The sequence below is a fragment of the Balaenoptera physalus genome, assembly GCF_965194825.1.
Source record: "Balaenoptera physalus genome assembly, chromosome: 1".
Lineage (NCBI taxonomy): Eukaryota > Metazoa > Chordata > Mammalia > Artiodactyla > Balaenopteridae > Balaenoptera > Balaenoptera physalus.
Genome location: NC_138882.1, coordinates 18,005,879 through 18,025,444, shown reverse-complemented (window position 1 = coordinate 18,025,444; position 19,566 = coordinate 18,005,879). Strand labels below are relative to the sequence as shown.

Genomic DNA, 19,566 nt, shown 5'->3' with positions numbered 1-19,566 from the left:
GTACTTTTTTAAAAATTAATTAATTAATTAATTAATTTATTTATTTTTGGCTGTGTTGGGTCTTCGTTTCTGTGCGAGGGCTTTCTCCAGTTGTGGCAAGCGGGGGCCACTCTTCATCGCGGTGCGCGGGCCTCTCACTATCGTGGCCTCTCTTGTTGCGGAGCACAGGCTCCAGACGCGCAGGCTCAGTAGTTGTGGCTCACGGGCCTAGTTGCTCCGCGGCATGTGGGATCTTCCCAGACCAGGGCTCGAACCCGTGTCCCCTGCATTGGCAGGCAGATTCTCAACCACTGCGCCACCAGGGAAGCCCCCCATATGTACTTTTAAATTTTCTAGTAATTGTATTAAAAGAGTAAAAAAGAAACAGGTGAAATAATTTCAATAATATACTTTATTTAATCCCATATATTCAAAATAGTATTATTTAGACACGTAATCAATATAAAAAAGTAATGAGACATTAGATATTCTTTCTCTTTTGTACTAAGTCTTCAAAATATGGTTTGGATATTACACCTTGGAATGTCTCAGTTCAGATTCGCCATATTTCAGTGGCGTGAAGGCCACACGTGGCAAGTAGCTAGCGTACTGAACAATGAAGTTCTCGACCTTCCTCTTACAAACTGGGTGATCTTGGACATGTAATTTAACCATTCCGAGTCTGCTCATTTCCCTGTAAAATGGAGTTCTATCAAGAAAGCCTACATCGTAGGGTGACATGTGAGGTTAAGTAGGATAACAGAGAACAGTAGCTGGTGGTTGCTCAACAAACGGGGGGTGGGGGATGTCTCAGTATCATCATCTTAGAAAATGGGACCGTCAACTAACCGCCTTGTCTCCGTTACGTTGAATTTCATCGGTGGGCTGGAAGCAAAGCTTCACCTGAACATTTCCCTATGATTTTAAACAGTTTCTGGTCAGTCATGTAACCAGAAAGTTAAGAAACAGAGTGACAGAATATTCTCAGGAATAACTGATGGCCTGATTCATTGATGAGATTAGGGTCTGGAGGTTACACATTCCATGTCAAGAGGAAGGGGCGTGGCCCCTGGTTACAGCCTGAATAGACGTTAAAGAGCTGTTAAGACTACGATTTACTGACCATCATCTACAGGCCAAACACCAAAGTACTTTTCCTAGGTCCATTTACTTAACAATAGCAAGGGCACAAAAACAAACACACAAAGCCCCATAAAGCAGGTAAATCTCATCCTTATTTTAAAGATAAGGAAACGGAGGCTCAGAGTGGCTGACAAATTTACCAAGTTGATACAGCTCTTAGGTGACTCTTTTCATGACCCTGTGATATCCTCTTATTCTCACACTTCAAATAAAGGTGATGGGGGCTGGGGTGATAGGCCTGGTACTGGCCCTCTGCAGAGAAGCACGAACGAATTGTTTTCAAGTGAAACACTTCCTCTGTCTATAAAAGATGAGTATAAAAGATGAAACACAGAGTGTAGAAAAGGGAACCGTTTTCTGTTCTACCTAGACGTTTGAATGGACGGTTTGTTTCTAGGTGATGTTTAGACAACAGGCACAAACTCGTTCTTTCATTAGATAAAGCAGGACAGCCAGATGGAGCCACAACGACTTTTTTTATTACTTTGATTTATTGAGAGACTGGCAACTCACTTGCAAAGTCTGGTTTTGCAGGGAACAGCCAAGGAAGTTTGCGGGAAAAGGGGTTTTTTGGTGCAGCGGTAGGGGAGAAATAGAGAAGTAGCTGCTCTCAAAGACCAATCCCAAAAAGCACGTGGCTCTTGTTATATCTGGCTGGCTCAGCAACTATCCAAGTTATGGGGCTACAGGGGATACTGTCTAGACCAGTCCTTTTGGCCCTGGGGTTGGCAGAACGTAGGATCAGAAAGCCAAAGCATGGTCCAAACATCTCTCTGCATTTCTTTTCTGGTAGACAGTCAAGCTGGATGGAAACTAAATCTCCAACAATTACCAAATAGCAATAAACAAGGGAATAAAAAGACTGCACAGGGCTTTCTTCAGGCCTTGATAGATACATCCTGGCTCTTGAACTCTAAAGCATGACATCTCTGGACTGAATCTCTCTAAGGAAAAAAAAAAAAAAAGCACAATCTTAAAGCTGGTATGACTTTTCTAGCTTGAGATCATGCTCCCTGAATCAGAAGTGTTCTCTGGTCTCCAGGATGATACCAGGACAGGAAAAACACATTGACATATAATTGAAATAATTTATTTACCACTAGAGCACCACAAAAACAGACATACATTGTGTTAAAATACAGCGTAATCAGTCATCAAAATACAAAACAGCTATTCTTATGTTCCATTTAAAAAAAAAAAAAAATCATGCCAACCATAAAATCGTATTGCTGTTTATCACAGAGAAACTGCAGGCCAACCCCACCCCCCACATACTAACATTTTCCCCACTCCCTCCCATCTCCCTCCCCTCTCATAGCAATATTTACTTATGGGAAATAAAGGCCTTATAGAACCCCCAAACTAAAAAAAAAAAAAAAAAAAAAAAAAGATTCAAGAGATCTTAAAATAGAGCATTTAAAATATTATCAGTGCATTCATGAGGAAAGACAAAATAATACAAAACAAAATGTCATTCTATCTGAGAGGAAAATACCTGCAGAAATAAAAGTGATTTACATAGAATGGATAGAAAAGTGGAAGAGAAAAAAAAAAAAAAAAATCAACACACTCCAATCTGGGATTGGGTTACATCCAACCCAAGGGTTGTTTGGTATTGTGGCATCCTATCTCTTGCTTTTCCAGTTTTCAAACAAATCCAATTTGTCATTTTAATAATGGTCAGGAAACTCCAAAAAAGAAGAACACTATATCAAACAAACAACTTCACTCTGGATTCACACGCCATTGTGCTGCTCTTCAGGTAAAACTGCAAATATTCCATTGACTTACTATTAATTGTTATCCTAAAGCTAAATAAGAGACAACTGACAGACTGACATATCCTACAAACCCTGACATAAGGTTACCTCCTCTGCAAAAATGTGGCAAATCATGTATTTCAGCAAGGTAAACTCTAACCTCTGATTTGATAACTCTCATTCAGAGGAAAGAAAGGATTTTTTGATCATGGGAGAATTTGCCTAGCGCCTTTTCAACCTTCAAAGAACATCTATAAAAACCTTAACTTCAGTGAAATAAACTAAATGACTTAGGTTGACCTGGGCTTTTTTTCTCGCTTAAAAAAAAAAAAAAAAATCAACTAAAATGTAAATCTTTCCATTTCTCCCTGAACACTAAAAGGTCGATTAAAGAAAAAGCTGTTTCCTATGAACTGTCTGCTCTTTTATAACAGTAGAATTCCGTGAAAATACTGATTAAACCAAGTTAGAGAAACCTTTCTTAACCCAGTCACCAAGATTCTGAGTTCCAGTCAGATCCTTAAGCCCTTGCTAAAACTAAAACATTTCACCTCAATTATCTATGTATCTATAATCCCCAATTTCCCTAAAATAGAAGATTGTTAATGTCTGAATTGATTAGTAATGATGCTTAGAAAAGGAAGGAAAACTACGTCTTTTTATAAAAGAAAAAAAAAAGGACAAGTGGACTCAGGTAGCTTATGTCATAATAATGGACAATGCAAAAGCACAGGTGGAACAAATACTATCAAACATGTATTTGTAGTGCAAGTCAAAATACAGGGGCTTTACTCAAAAGTACTGGCCAGATAAAGGAAACACACAATTCTGAACGATCATTAAAAAGCGCCCAAATTTAAGTCCAATCTAAATCAGAGTTGACATGATTACAGAACATTAAAAATATGGTAAAAATTTATACATTACACATAAAGTAGTTAATGTTTTGATTTCATCGTTTGCAAAAGAGATCTGCAGATGTGTTTCCAATTATACTGGCTTCTATACCCATCTATTGTAGTAATATAGGTATGGTTACATACACCGAAATGAAGGAAAAATCTAGAGCATAGCTATACAGCAATACTTTAAGGTCTGAAGTTTGACCAGTACATATCAAAACATTTCAACATTTCACTGGTTGACTAAACTGACAAAGAACCATTTACAATTAAAAAGGAAAAAAAAAAATCTTACAGACTTATTCTGACCGAAAGTTTCCTTTATTAACAGGCTTTTCAGTTTTGAACCTTACAAGAAGCTTCCTCCGGCAGTTGGTAGAGAGCATGTGTTTGCAGGGTCTTTTCTTCATGCAGACTTGCTCGGTCATATAATATGTCACTTGCATTTTTCATCCCGTTAATATGACCTCTCTTTTTTGCTGGCTCGTTTGAGTTCAAGTTCCTTAAGCCATCCATGAGTTTCTGGCAAAGTATTTGGTCTCCACTTTATACACCTGTTTTATTTTCCAAGGGCAATGAAATGTTCATTATATAGTAACACACAATAAATAACTCACTGTTAACTCTAAGAGTAAGAATGGGAAGGATGCCTATTGCATAGCAATACAGAAAAATCAAGTGAGGCGTGGGATAAAAACGTATGTACAGCAACTCCACTTAACGGGATTTTCCTGTTTTTTTTTTTTCTTTCACATAATTAACACTAACAAATTCTTCCAGTGTTTATTTTTTTTTCTCAAGAAAAAAAGGTTTTGCTTCTTGTCTCTCTCACTTACAGAGTAGGTAAAATATAGAATAAAGCCTTCAACTTTTTTTTTGTTTGTTTCAGATGCCAGTTTTAACAAACAGAACACAAACTTCCGAAGTGTTTGAACTAGTACCGCTTTTTCAAATTTTTTTTAAACACTGATGAAGCAAGGCTCTCTCGTGTTTTCCTGTTACAAACATTGCCTTTGTCACCATCATCATCATCATCATCATCATCATCATCACTGTGTGATTATCGTCTTGTCACTTTTCCAAGAATCTTAGCTGCATTTGCAAGACTTTACGATCATATTAGAAAGCTGTTCAATCTTGGGTGTTTTGCCGATGTAGTAGAGAATGGTGAGTGGTTCTAAATCCTGGGACACGCAGCAAGGGGAAGCAGATGCTTCTGGATTTATGGTATTATATAAGCTGAGAACCTGAAAGGACACAGGAGAAGAAAGAAAACATAGGAAAAGACCAAAAACACCAGGCAATTATTTTTTAATAGAACCATCGCACATGGTTATCTTATCAGTCACAGCACTGAGTAGGCAATTTAGATTATTTGGGGCTTACACTTTCCTTTACTTATTCTCCAATTATAGTCAAATGGGTAGGCGTCCTGAGGAATCCCTGAATTCACCATTTTCCTACAGAATCCTTTTCTCATACATTGTAAACAAATAATTCTGTAAAAGTCAGATTAGGCAAAATTGCTCATTCAACAGATTTTCCAGTTTTTCCAAGGAGTCTTTACTTTGATCACTGCTTTGCTGCCCATACTTCCCAGGCCCTCAGAAAACTTGGTCCAAATACCAAACTTGGTATTTCGCCTTGTGTCTACACATCTTTGTAACTGAAGTTGTTTCGTGAGTAGTTTCAATCCCCACCTAGATGAAGAGTTCCCTTGAGGTCAGGGACTCTACACACCTCTTTTTTTTAACCTTATAGCCCTAGTGAGTCTTCTCTGGACAAAACCAAAACAAGACTCACATGCTAGGTGAAGAAATGAATACATGGATAAACAGGAGAATAACATTTTTTTATTAAAACTCTCATCAGAGCTTTAATCTACCCTTAGGTAGAGCAAAAGACATCTGTCTGCAATGTGAAATCTTCCTAGGCTAAGTGTCTTCTCAGGCCAATTTAATGTCACCTAAATTTTCATTTAAAATAAAAAAAGATCAAAGTCTTTTCATTTTTCATTGCTTCGTAAATACGATCATGCTAAGAACGACCTCGGAAGTAATCTATATTCTTAATTATTCACTTTGTTACATTTTTCTTAAAATAATAATAATAATCAACCCTCCATTTAGCTTTCCAGGTGGTAAATGGTAGTGGCTAAGTTGGAGGAGTGAATAGGCAGTCTTAGAATGAAAAGAAAGTTCTATGGTTAGTGCTATACCTTTAACCCCATCCTATATCAAAGGGGTATGTGACTTCTACCAACGGAAGTATGGCGCTTCCCCAGTGATGATAAAGAGACATTTCCAAGGATGCCGTTAATGTGTTAATCAAACGGCGAGTGACCTTTTCCTCGAGATGCACTGCAATGTTTTCAGCCTAAGACAGAAGATCTGTTCAGCACAGCAACACTGACTACTTTATTAAGCTACCTCTGGCTTTTTGGGTAACTGTCCAAACCACATATTTGTGATCATGACAGTGATTCTTCCTCTCTCCTTGAAAAACAAGCATGGTCTCAGCCTTCACACACTCCCTCTGTGTATCAGGGAGGAGAATTAAGTTTCTACTTGGCAACTGGGTCCTGCCCACATTACAGCTACTGTTGCCACAGCCCAGCTGAAGCAGCCTGGCCAGAGAGCTCAGACCAAGGGACAGGCATGAGCAAGCGTCCCTCACGTGGCCAAGCACGTGGTCAGCCCAGAGAGCCCGAATCTCCAGGGGTGTCCGGAAAACAGCTGAAGGAAGGGGAGGCGTATTTGTCAATTGAAAGTGTAGCATATGTAAGCGTTTATCAATAAATAGACTTCACACTCCACCAACACGAGATTTTTTCAGCTGAATTCAAGAGGAATTTTAGAATACAGATTATCTAAAATAATTGATATCCCCCAAACTCTTGAGTTCAGCTGAACGCATTATGTGACCTTTTTGGCAGGAGATTCATTTTCCTATCCTGCAGTGAAGGCAATTTTTCTAATGTTTCTTTAATAAGGAGATTTACAGAGGCATAACCGCGATGTGTAGTCACATTTCAGGAATTAAACTCTACGACGAAGTGAACGAAGGCCTGGCTATAAAACAAGGAGGCCTGCGTTCCAAGCTCTGGTTTGTCACCAGCTGTTTGCTCTTGGGCAAGTCATCTGCTTGATCTAGACTTCAATTTCTTTAAAAAAATGAAGGGTTTGAAGAAGAGAGCCTATTATTTTTTTGTATTTTATTTTATTATTATTTCATTTTATTCTATATTTTTATTGAAGTATAGTTGATTTACAATGTTGTGTTAGTTTCAGGTGTACAGCAAAGTGATTCAGTTATGTGTGTGTGTGTGTGTATATATATATATATTCTTTTTCAGATTCTTTTCCCTTATACGTTGTTACAAAATATTGAGTATAGTTCTCTGTGCTATACAGTAGGTCCTTGTTGTTTATTTATTTTATATATAGTACTACAGGATGGGACAAGATAACTTATGAAGTCCTTTCCATCTCTAAAAATCCTACACGACTAGGCACCAGGAAGAAGCATTTGGACAAATATCATTATTACATAGAAAAAGTCTTTGCTAATCTGGGCTGGGAACCAATCTAGGACCTGCCTTCTGAATTAGCCTTCATTCCTCATTGAAGTAACTTAACAAAATATTCAGATTCTCATTTACTTTGGGTTATATTCAAAAAGACTGGGAGATACTGATTTTCAAATCACTGTTCCATATATCATCTTTATGTTCTTCACGTCCACTCTCAAGTTGGACATTATTATTTCAAAAATAATTTTTAATACAGACATTCCTTTTTACTGATAAGAAAACTGAGGTTCAGAGAAGTTAAATGATTTTATAACTGCCATACACTAGTGAATCACTCTGCCAAAGCATCTACTGAAGTCCTCTATGTTCTTTCAAATATGACAGTCCCTGATGGAGGTGATAACGGATCCTTTTTTTAGCTGGAGACCTGGGTCCCTGCACATCTTAACAGCACATGACACTGAGTGATATATTGACCCTACCTATTTATGCTTACAGCTGTTAAGAATATAAAACAAAGAAAAAATTAAACTGTCCTCAAGTTGCTTGTAATCTAATTGGGAAGGCCAGACCTACTGTCCAAACTCATCAGTGTTACTTTCTGAGTTCACCTACAGCTTACATTTTTTTCTCATCATTCCAAAGGGTGTCTCCAGCACCCATTTACGTGTGATGACCAAAGGGCACCAGGCTATTTAGAATTCATGTGGAAATACTATCAGCAGGTACATATTAGCAGCACAAGAATAGAAGAGACAAGTGAGGCCCGTACTTACCCTACTGTGCTGAGTGTCTGAGCTCCACAGATACGGGCACGCTCCAGCACAGAAGTTGGCATTGTACCCTTTAGGCTCATGTATCCATTTCCACCCAAGATCCCTCTTGAAATCAATGTAAAGTGGGCGTAGGCAACAATTATCCTGCACATTTCTGATAAAAGAAAAAGCAATGGAGATTTTAAAGCTGATTTCACCCCAATCCCCCCGCCCCTCATCCCAAACCAGGAAAATGACTCGTTCATTTATTCAACAAATATGTATGAGCAAATACCACGGGCCAGGTTTTAATGGTTGAACTGCAATCTCAAGACACTGTCATGATGAGGTGTGATGGTGATTCGCTGGACTCCCTTGCGAGTTCTATGCCCCAACTCGTTTATCTGGGACCTCAAAAATCAAACCCTTCCCTTGAATGATGAGATATAAGCAGAGATATGGCAGATGGAGACCAAGCCCCTTCCAACCTACAGTGCACAGTTTTGCCATCCAGCCTCTATTGCCTTTTCAAATGCAAAATGGATGAAGTACAATAGCTATTTACAGAGAACAATCTAAGGCATTTTCCTTTGAGAAGAAATCCTTTCTTTCATTTCCTGTTCCTGGATCTAGGAATGAACCAGGGATCAAGAAACACGGAGTCTTGCTTAGAGCAACCATTGGATCTGGCAACCAAAAAACACCCTTTTTCTTGTGAACTCAGACACTTTGAGCACTTTATCAGTGAGGACCCCTCACCACCCCACAGCTCCTACCATGCTTGCTAAGAAACCACAGAAAAGGGGAACTCCCCGGTGGTCCAGTGGTTAGGACTCCGCGCTCCCAATGCAGGGGGCACGGGTTCAATCCCTGGTCAGGGAACTAAGATCCCCGCAAGCCACTAAGGCCCCTGCAAGCTGCACCTGTGGCACGGCCAAAAGAAAAAAGAAAAAGAAAAAAATACAGAAGAACATTCACGCTTTCCCTCCATGAATTCATGTGGAAATGGGAGATACATTTATGTTACCCCCCCTTCTCATATTCTCTAGTAAAAGGCACGACAAATAGCATCCTTCTTCTGTCTCTCTCACCACTGTTACTGTGAAGAAGGTTTGACCATGGGTACCTTGCAGGGACAGTGAAGGCTTCTACAGGTGGTGAGTCTCCCCAGTTAGGGACCCCCATCCTGCACCTCAAAGAAACCTAACTTTGCTCTGGGGAGCAGACAGCTCCTTTTCTTCTTCAGCCTCAAAGTGCTTCGGAGGGATCTGGGGAAAAAGTTCAGGGGGCTAGTTTTCTCCCTTCACAGTAGATTCATTGCTAAAGAACTGATGAATACAGCATAGAAATAACTGTTTAAACCTCCGGAAAGGATGATGTTACGAAATACTATGGCTCTACTTTTCTAGTCCTGGTTTTACGCAATGAGTTGCAGTTCAAGTTCATTTTTAGTAAAAAAAAAAAAAAAAGGGGGGGGCATAGGCAGTACAAAAGTTAAACAAACACAGTTACTTTTTGTTTTCTTTTTATTTCCTTTACCTAAAGCAATAGGCTGCATCCAAAGCACGCTTCTTCCGCCGGTTGGACTGTTGTGACTCAAGTCTGTAGGAGGGTAACAACATTAGCAGGAGATGTGGGGTCTTCCCACTGTTTTTTTTCCTAGTGGACTTTATTGTTTTCTGATCACCACTGGTATATGTGGAGGTGCCATCAATACCTTGAAAAAATGCATTCGGGTAATAAACATTTAGCTTCACCTTCATCAAATAGAATCAGCCATATCTTTTTTTTTTTTTCCTTTGTCTATTGTCACAAATAGCAGTGATGACCACATAGCAGCAGCAGCTGGCTCACTCCCCGCGGCAACGGATAGGACTAGTGCAGGTGACAAGGAACACGGCTAAACGGGGCTCTTGTCAGAAGGCAGTTCCGTGTCCAAGGCAGGGCCTGTTGGTTATGAAAGTCACTACAGAAGAAGTCTTTGACCTCTGGTCCAAGGGCAATCTCGACTATTTGTTTTAGTCAGTCCTCAGTGTGGGCTGTGCTCAACCCCTCAACGACTGATGACATGGCCATAGGACGTGTCACCCGCTGGTCCCCTCTCTTCCTAGGACTGCTCAAGTCAAAGACTTCCCTGATGAACCTAAACTGACACTTACACTAAACTGCAGTGAATGAGGTTCAAGTGAAACAGAAGTCACCCACCCTTACCTAATGCTATTTTGGGAAGCTGTGAAGAAAGGGTTTTTTCATTGATTTTATGACATCCTCCACGCCTTCCTGATTCCATCTGAGATGGAGAGACTCGAGCTCCCCAAAGCGCACTCAGGAGACTGCCAGCTTAAGCATTTAATCTCCATACTCTCGAGAATCATGACTAGGTTAGAGACTGAAATAAACCTCTAGACCGCTGGGAGGATTTTTCCATGAGCAAGGCCCACTGGAGCATTCTGCCAATGGATGGAGGTCCCAGGTGGGGTGAGTTAGGAAAGGGCCATTAGCTCCCTAACCTGGTGGTGTTGGGCCAGTGCTGCACCCGCAATTGATCCAGACTCCCCCCTCACCTCTCATCCTCCAACGACTTGTTATCTAACGTAAGACATGACTTGAACCCTTGGCATCTCCTCATCCTCTTTGACTTTTGGCTAATTCACTAAAAGGTGAGCAAGACTAGGGGGGCAACTAAAACCTTGTTATGTGTTTATTGTGAAAGTCTGATAAGGAAGCCACTTGGAATATTGGGCACCAGCTAGAACAGGGGGTGTGTTCTGGTACAGGTCAGGTTAGTTACAGAGGCTGTGGTGGGAGAGGACATCCTCTGTGAGATATAGTGGTGGCTTCCCGACGACGTTGGGTTTTGGGGGGATAATCAATGGATGTCCTTGAATGCATGTGACCTTCTTCTTCTATAATATTAGCATAGATGGAATGTTGGTTTGCTCAAGTGAAGAATAAAGGGCTTAACAGGCTATTTAAGAGTCTGGAAGGTTGGTAAGTCTGTCAGTTAGTACTGCCAAGTCATCACGGGGCATCGAGCAGAGTATACTGGGAAGGAATCCCTTTCTTCCAATCCTTTCTGCCTTCATATATCTTTCCCCAACCATATCTTTGCCCAAACAAATGAAACTCCCCGGGCCTCACCCAGCAATCTCATTTTCACATGCAAACTGACCTCATCCCCCCAGGAGATTATCAACAGAGGCCCTTCCCTCCCCCCACCTCATACGCCCAAGTTTCAGTTACCTGCAAATCGCGCTTCTAGTTCTTCACTTTTGTTGGGGATGATGTAATTATTCGATGGTACAAAGGTGCAGCAGGGACAGTGTAAACTTATTTTAAATCCCAGATTCCTGTCTGGAAAACATTAAGTCAAGGAGGTCATTTGTCTATGCATCTACTACCCCTCAATCTGCAATCGACTTGCAATAACTTAGGGTCACTGAACATCGAAGGAGGAGAACAGAGGGCGGTGGTCACCTTTATGGTGGAGCCATTCGTGAACAGCATCAGTGACATCGAAGGAGAGCCATTCGCCTTCCGCTCTGGTTTTCACGACTTTGCTGTCGATGTAGCGCTGGGTTGGAGATGTTAAATCTTTGGATTTGAGAATCTAGAGGAGGAAAGGGCAAGTGAAAAAAGCTTAGCTGGCATACTGACAGCATGACTAAACCCAAACCATTAACAGTATTCCAGTTCATTATCTAAATTTAGTCCCACTCCAGTCCCTCCATGTACTGTCATCTCACTAGCATGTCCACATGCGTAAAAACATAACACCAGGCCATTTGCCATGAAAAACAGAGCTACTAAATCAGCTGTGTGTTATGATAAAGGTGACAGGAACCATAAAGCCAAGTGTCTCGAAGAAAGTGACAGTAATTATTTTCCTCTGCTGACATAAGCTTTGCAAGATTTCAGCCATAAATTCTACGCTATTAAGTTAACGGTTTTGTTGTCCTGCTTCCCTGCTTACTTCATTTGGGGAGCTGGGATGTGGGGAGGGGCTGGAGGATGGGTCCAGGTCAGAGGATCCAGGCTCACCCTCAGAAGGCTCTGAATTATAAATCTTCTTCTAATAGAGAGAGAAAGGTCCTAACCTTGGTTCCTAGATCCACCGCCATTAAAATATGTGGCACGCCTCAGCTTTTGAGGTAGGTCTCTAGCTGGGATTTTTACCCTCCCTGTGACTTGTTTCGATTTATAAAGATATTCCATATCCCACAGACGAAGAACAAATTTGGGCAGGAGCAGTCTGGCACAGTGTGGAGGGAGAGTTTGAAAGGAAATCAGCCTGAACGCTGAGAATTTAGAAGGATGCATTTATTTCAAATAAGTTAAGAGTAACTGCAGTATGTTCTTAGGTTTCTATAGGAAGTGAACATTTTAGGTTGTTTTTTTTTTTTTAATTCTCTCTGTCTTTAAATGATACTGTTTTATGAACCCGTCAAACCACGACCCTAAGTCTCCAAGAACTATATTAAATCCCTACCCAAACCTGTATCCTGCCTTTCCTCAGTACTTATGGGCTCAAGCCCTGTTGTTTTATACTTCCTTTCCTGAGATTGAGTCTAACCGTTCTGTGGTCATTTCATATATACATGTTTGGTCTCTCCAACAAGTTCATAAACTCTCCCAAGGCAGGGATCATGTCTTCAATTTGATATCATTTCAAAGCACAGCACTCGATTTAATCAATGTCTATTAAATGACTACCTGCGTAACTAGAAGACTGATTTATTCTCCTTTAAACCTTGTAAAAAAAAAAAAAGCATAATCTTCCTGCTGATTTTACAACGCACTTTCCTTCCATGTGTGCACATCATTTGTTTCAAGTAGTTTGACAACAAACGCTTCCTGGAACATCTGGCATTATAGTGGACTCTTTTTTTTTTTTCTTCTGGATTGAGTAAGTATAGAAAAGGGGAAAAAAAATCATACAACTGGACTTCAGGTGCCCTCATGAATTTTAGACCAACCCTACCCTACAAACCTGCCCCTAAGGTCCAGCAAAGCCCACGAGGGAAGACAGTCTAGAGGCAATCATGATGCTACCATAGGCAAGAGATGCCCTTTGTGAATCAATGCCTTAAGGGCTGGGCACATGAGCTCTGAGCTTGGAGCATACTATTGCATTTAATTTAGTCCTGAAAACATTCTTGTCAGGTAGGTGAAGGAAAGTGAGACTCAGAGAGGTTAAGTAACTTGCCCAAAGCTTCACAGTGAATGAGTGATTTAAAGCAACCCCAGGTCATTTTTCCTCCTTCAATGCTGGACTTTTGAAGACCAAAAGAGCCGTGGGAGTCAGGGCTGGATCATGGTCCACCCCACCCCTGCCCAGACGCCAGAGAACACTCAACGATAGAGGCAAACATCTCTAATAAGCTTATAGTAAATGTTGGTACAAGATGAAAATATCCCACGTGGAACACATACACAGTTAATGCTGATAAAAACCTATAATTTTCCAGATATCACCTAACAGCGGTCAATCCTCTGGAAATGAGACCTTGCCTTGAAAACACTCCTAGTTGGGCAACTAAGACACCCCTTTATCCAATTCAGAATAAACAGTAAAATTCACCTAACACAGGATAACAATGGTGAAACAATAGTTGAGAAGAAGTTTCAGGCATTTCCATCTGCCTCGTTGGCTAAAGACTAGGAACATTCCCCAAACTCACTTTTCTGTCTTTAAATTTCTTCCCCTAGATGACTTTCTATAATGATGCATTATTTCATAATGCTTTGTGTATTTATTTGCTTTGCTCCCAATTAGCATGGTGTATATCTTATTCATCTTCATATCCCTAACACACAGACACACTGTCTAGAATGAAACATTGCTTTCATTGTTGAATTAATTACATATGATAAATATATATCTATATCATATATCAAATATCTGCAATATCTATGATATACATGTGTATATATCTCATATCTTAAGACACCATATATACGCACACGCCTATATACATGTATGTATACACATGTATGTGTATACACCATCTCACTAAAAACACAGAACTTTATTTTTAAAGTCGTGACCACATTGACCAAGTGGGCAGCAAAAAACACACACTGGCAAATCTATGGAAATTTTTCATCTCATACAGAAGAAGTAAATCTAGATTATCTGGCTTTAAAAGCAGATGAAGGGGGAGCAAAGAGATTCTGAATTTTTTTTCTTTTTAAATCTCCTTAGAAGATAAGTGCTTCCTCAGCCACAGAACACTGGTAGGTTCTGACACTGGACAACTTCATACTCTCACACCGGTGAAAGGTCCTCCATATCTTTTTACTAGTTCAAGAACAGGCCAGTTGAAACCACCCAAGAAAGATAGCTAGTGAGCTACATAATTCTGAAACAGAGAAGTGACTTTGGTCTTGTGGGTTTGTTGTCTTGAACTTTATGGCCAAGTAGTTCTTAAACCCACTTGTTGCAATTTAACTCCATTCTTTCTTATCCAGCCCTCAGTGGAAACAGGAAACAGCTGCTTTCCATCACTCATAGAATATCCCTCATATTCTTGGAGACTGTTATTAAGTCCCCCTCAGCATGCTCAGTCTCCCTCTCTAAGCTAAATAAACCCAGTTCCTTTAGCCCATATTTAGAGGGGCAATTTCCCAAACCTTTAATCATTTGGGTCGCCAACGAGGATGGACGCTGCTGTATAAAAGTTCTCCTCCTACAGCTTGGTGACTTCATTTCGGAACTGGCTAGAAAACCTTCTAATCACATCCCAAAGTCTTGAATCTTAACCTGAAAGGTATTTTCTTTCTAAGAACAGGCACGATCTCCCTATTCTTTGTTTATCTTCCATTTATCACCCACGCCAAGTGAAGCTGTAAGGGAAGGAAATTAACCTACGGCTGTTATCGATTAGAACTTTATTAAATCCAAGAGTTGATACAAAAATGACCACCTTGGTCAACTTCTCATTCTATTTTAGCCTTTGCTGTGTGCCTTTCTGCAGTCTCCCAACAACAAGTGTATTGAATGTTAACAGTCCTGGATGTGCAGCTGTTTTGTTTTGTTTTTTTCTAGAGCCACAGTCATTTCTAAATTCCTTTATACATCTTATCATGACAAAGGTAATTTAATTGAATGGTAAAAGCTCTCTTAACTGGCCTGCATTTGACTGGACAGATTAACCAATATTCTCCATTTGTTCTGTAATAGGTATTGGCTGATGCCCATAGCACCCTAGGGTTTATTGCCAGAAAGCTACTCTCTAGTATGTTCCAAGGACTTCTGGTCTTAGCAGTTGAGTTGCATGCTTAGCAAGTATCAATTGTATATGTTTCTAAACCTGTTTATGATAGTTGGACTTGATATTGTATTTTTTTGACCACGCAGCATGCGGGATCTTAGTTCCCCGACCAGGGATCGGACCCGCGCCCCCCGCATTGGAAGTGCGGAGTCTTAACCACTGGACCACCAGGGAATCCATGATATTGTAATTATACAAGTTAAGTAGATGGTCTAGAAACTGATGAAATATAGGACCAAACGTGAAGAGAGCTGTTGCTTCTGTGAGAACCAAGCTGAATGCCTTAGAAAGTCTTCATAAAGACAAATTGCTTAAAAAAAATTTTTTTTGGAAAAACAGTTTGGTGGGTCCTCTGAAAAGGTAAACATGAAATTACCATATGATCTAGCAATTCTACTGCTAGGTATATACCCAAAAGAATTGAAAATAGGGACTCAAACAGATACTTGTACACCAATGTTCATAGCAGCATTAATCACAATAGTTGAATGATGAAAACAATCCAAGTATCCATCAACAGATATATGGATAAACGAAATGGAGTATATACATACAATAGAATATTATGCAGCCATGAAAAGTAATGAAATGCTGACATATTACAGCATGGATGAATCTTGAAAACTTTATGCCAAGTAAAATAAGCCAGACACAAAAGGACAAATATTGTACGATTTCACTTACATGAGATAACTAGAATAGGCAAATTCATGAAGGTATAAAGTAGAATTAGAGGTTCCCAGGGGCTGGGGGTAGTGGGAATGGGGAGTTATTTTTTATGGGCACAGAGTTTCCGTTTAGGATAATGAAAAATTTCTGGAAATGGATAGCAGTGATGGTTGTACAACACTGTAAATTTACTTGATGCCTCTGAATAGTATACTTTAAAAAATGGTTAAGGTAAATTTTATGTTATGTATATTTTACCACAATATATTTTTTTTTCTAATTTTAGATGTGGGAGGGACAACTATCAAAGAAGGAAATAATATGTTAAAAATCTAGAAGGATCCTGCACTCGGTTTGCTTAGCAATTGTCCTGAAACGTCTCTCTCTTCTTCAAAGAAACTAAAAACTAGAAAGTATTGATGATGTACTATGGATGTGGTTTAGGCAAAAAATAAGACATGGATTGGCAATAGGCAGAGCCACAGTCAATGAAAAGTCCTCGGTATTTTATAAAAAACTCAGCATTTAAATTGTGTTTGTGTGTGTGTGTTGTACACATATATACACATACATATGTTTTAAATTAAAATATAAAGTTTGCCCCCCAACTCATGTTTTTATAATTCCCTGCTTTAACTGGCTTTTTTGTCTTTAAATAACAGAACAACAACTGTTCCTGATTGAATTAGAAGAGAGCTTCTAGTATATTAAAAATGAGATTTAGCTGTCTCTTGCTTAGCTACCACCCACAGCCATGCTTGAATGGTACCTTCATTACGTTATTGATATATACACATTATCTGTAATATGTGTAAAATACCCACATATCGCCTTTGGCAAAGCTCTCAGTTCTTCCCTGAATTACAAAACTCCCTACACAAAAGGATCCATTCATCTCTCTGCCACTGGAAACCAGCCAGTCAGGGAGTGGAGAGAGGCAAAAGTCACTGATGTTACCCAATAGTTTAGGGCCAAAAGGAAGAAAAAAAAAAAAGAAACAGAACTCTAGATGCAAAATTATAGCCAGAGGAGAGCTTAGTCTTAAAGGAATAATGCTATAAATCAACTCAGGATTTGGCTCAGACCTTGTGAAAGACACCTCTTCCATTCCTATGAGACATCGCAAAAAGGTATAAGAAAGCATTGGGGATTCGATTTTACTTTCCATATTCAGACATCAACAGATCTATAGAAGGACCCAGGGGCCCATTCAACCAGACTTCTAATGGAAAGAGAAATTTAACAATAGGGCTGGAGAGAAAAACTGACACCAGGTTAACAAGTGTGGGCGCATCTTGTTCCTTTTAAATGTTTTTAATGTACTTAATGTTTAAATATATTTCAGTGTTTAAAATGTTTGCCGTGGTGTGCACGGAGTGATGAGGAAGTGCTGAATTAAACGTTCACTCCGCTGGCTCTGAGCACCATTCTCTTAGATCTGCCTCATCTCACGCACTAACGTCCGTGTCATGAAACACTGGTGTGAGAGAGGCCCTTAGGGGCCGTCTCTCCAACCCAAAACAATTTATCCTCTAACATCTGTGGCTTTATCTGAAAACCTCTCACGACAGTGAACTTGCTACTTGTCGAGAAAGATCATCCCACTTTGGGCCAACTGGTAGGCTGAAATTTTTCTTTATCTTGGATTTAAACTTTCCATCAACTCGTTTTAGTTAATAATAGTACCATTGCCTCATCTTCACACAATGATGTTAGCTTTTCAAAAATGTGAAACATTTTCACATTTTTCAGTCTTCACAAAACCTTGTGAGGTAGACATCCTAGCCCTTATTATCTGAATACTACAACAGGAGGAGAAGCCTGAAGGACTTACCTGGGTTACCAAAGCCCTGTAGGAAAAGCCTGGAAACATCTTGCCCTGTTCATACCAGTTGAGGGGGCTTTTGAACATTGTACGTATTTTGCTCTCTGGAACAAGATGAAAAATTCTCTTTCTTCTCTATGTCAGTCCCCCATCACAGGAGATGGCTTCCCCCAACTTCTTCCTTCAAGACAAGGTTTGTGGTGCTTTCCACCCTTGTCAAGCCCCTTTTCAATGTCCCTCTTAAAATCAGTTCCTCAACAAATTCTAGGTACAGTCTAGCGGAATATGGCGAATACACAGAATATGCCAAATGGGGACGGGGGAGCCTCATGCTTCCCTTGTTCTGGTCACTATTTTTAATGCAAACTATTTATTTTTGGCAGGAGCCACATCACACCATTGATTCCAAACTTTTTGTAAAATAAAACCTTTGTTCTTACACAAATCATTAAGTCAGATTTTCCACCCCAAGTCCTTTCTTGGGAAGGACATGGACTAAAGACAAAGAAATGAAGGAAGGCAAAGAGAGAAGGAAGGTTGGTTTTTCTCACCAGTGGTTCTCCAACTTTAGCCTGCATTAGACACATCTGGAGGGCTTACTGAAACATCTATAGAGTTTCTGATTTAATAGGGGTGAGGCTGGGGCCCAAGAATTTGCATTTCTAACATGTTCCTAGGTGATGCACAAGCTGCTGGTCCAAGGGCCACTAGGAGAACTACTGTTCTAGTCTATATTGACGCAATTCATTTTTGAACCTAAATGGAAATTCCACATATATCTCCGTTAACTTTGAACTTCTTATCTGAGCTGGGTTTTTAGCATTTTAGAATCTCTCTGAACCTTGTTTGCTCTTCAACATCTAAACTATCCTCACCATACTACCAGCCACTGTGCATGCAATGTCTTCATCAGCTTGACGATAACAGTATTAAACTGTATAGAGCCAAAGCCATAACCTGGTGCTGTATCCATAGTTACTTCTTTTCTGGTTGGCCTTGTTTTCTTTAGTCAACACCCTGTCTTGTGTTGTATACAGCAGAACAAAGTAGAACTTCACTAGTGTACGTAAGGTGTGAGGCCCAGTTTAAGCCAGAGTCCTGCCCATCTTTGCCGATCCATTCCATACCCTCTGTGGTTCCTCAGGTTTCTTTGAAGAACCCATGGCGCTTGCCAAGTGACTTTGGAAATCATTAGTGTAGGGAAAAGGCTCATAGGCTTTGAAGTCAGGCAAACATAAACCATCACTTCCTTAGTATGATAATCTCTAGGTCCATCCATGTTGCTGCAAATGGCATTATTTCATTCTTTTTTACTGCTGAGTAGTATTCCATTGTATATATGTACCACATCTTCTTTATCCATTCATCTGTCAGTGTTAACTTAGGTTGCTTCCGTGTCTTGGCTATTGTAAATAGTGCCGCTATGAACACTGAGGTGCATGTATCTTTTCCAATTAGAGTTTTCTCCATATATATGCCCAGGAGTGGGACTGCAGGATCATATGGTAGCTCTATTTTTAGTTTTTTAAGGAACCTCCATACTGTTCTCCATAGTGGCTGTACCAATTTACATTCCCACCAACAGTGTAGGAGGGTTCCCTTTTCTCTACACCCTCTCCAGCATTTGTTATTTGTAGACTTCTTAATGATGGCCATTCTGACTGCTGTGAGGTGATACCTCACTGTAGTTCTGATTTGCATTTCTCTAATAATTAGGGGTGTTGAGC

At 40.0% G+C, this 19,566-nt stretch overlaps 1 protein-coding gene across 3 annotated transcripts in view; it reads right to left on the bottom strand.

Annotated features, from left to right (window-relative positions):
• Window positions 1–2,196: 2,196 nt before the first annotated feature.
• Window positions 2,197–19,566, bottom strand: part of TGFB2 (transforming growth factor beta 2) — an 84,694-nt gene continuing 67,324 nt past the window's right edge. For 2 of the 3 annotated variants that reach the window (XM_082427359.1, XM_082427360.1), the window contains 5 exons: window positions 11,549–11,681; window positions 11,315–11,425; window positions 9,611–9,788; window positions 8,093–8,246; window positions 2,197–5,031 (listed from right to left, as the gene is read on the bottom strand). In XM_082427359.1, coding sequence (XP_082283485.1) covers window positions 4,873–5,031; window positions 8,093–8,246; window positions 9,611–9,788; window positions 11,315–11,425; window positions 11,549–11,681 — 735 coding nt within the window. In that variant the 3' untranslated portion in view covers window positions 2,197–4,872. The remainder of the gene's footprint in view (window positions 5,032–8,092; window positions 8,247–9,610; window positions 9,789–11,314; window positions 11,426–11,548; window positions 11,682–19,566) is intronic. The other variant, XM_082427361.1, reaches the window with a different exon arrangement.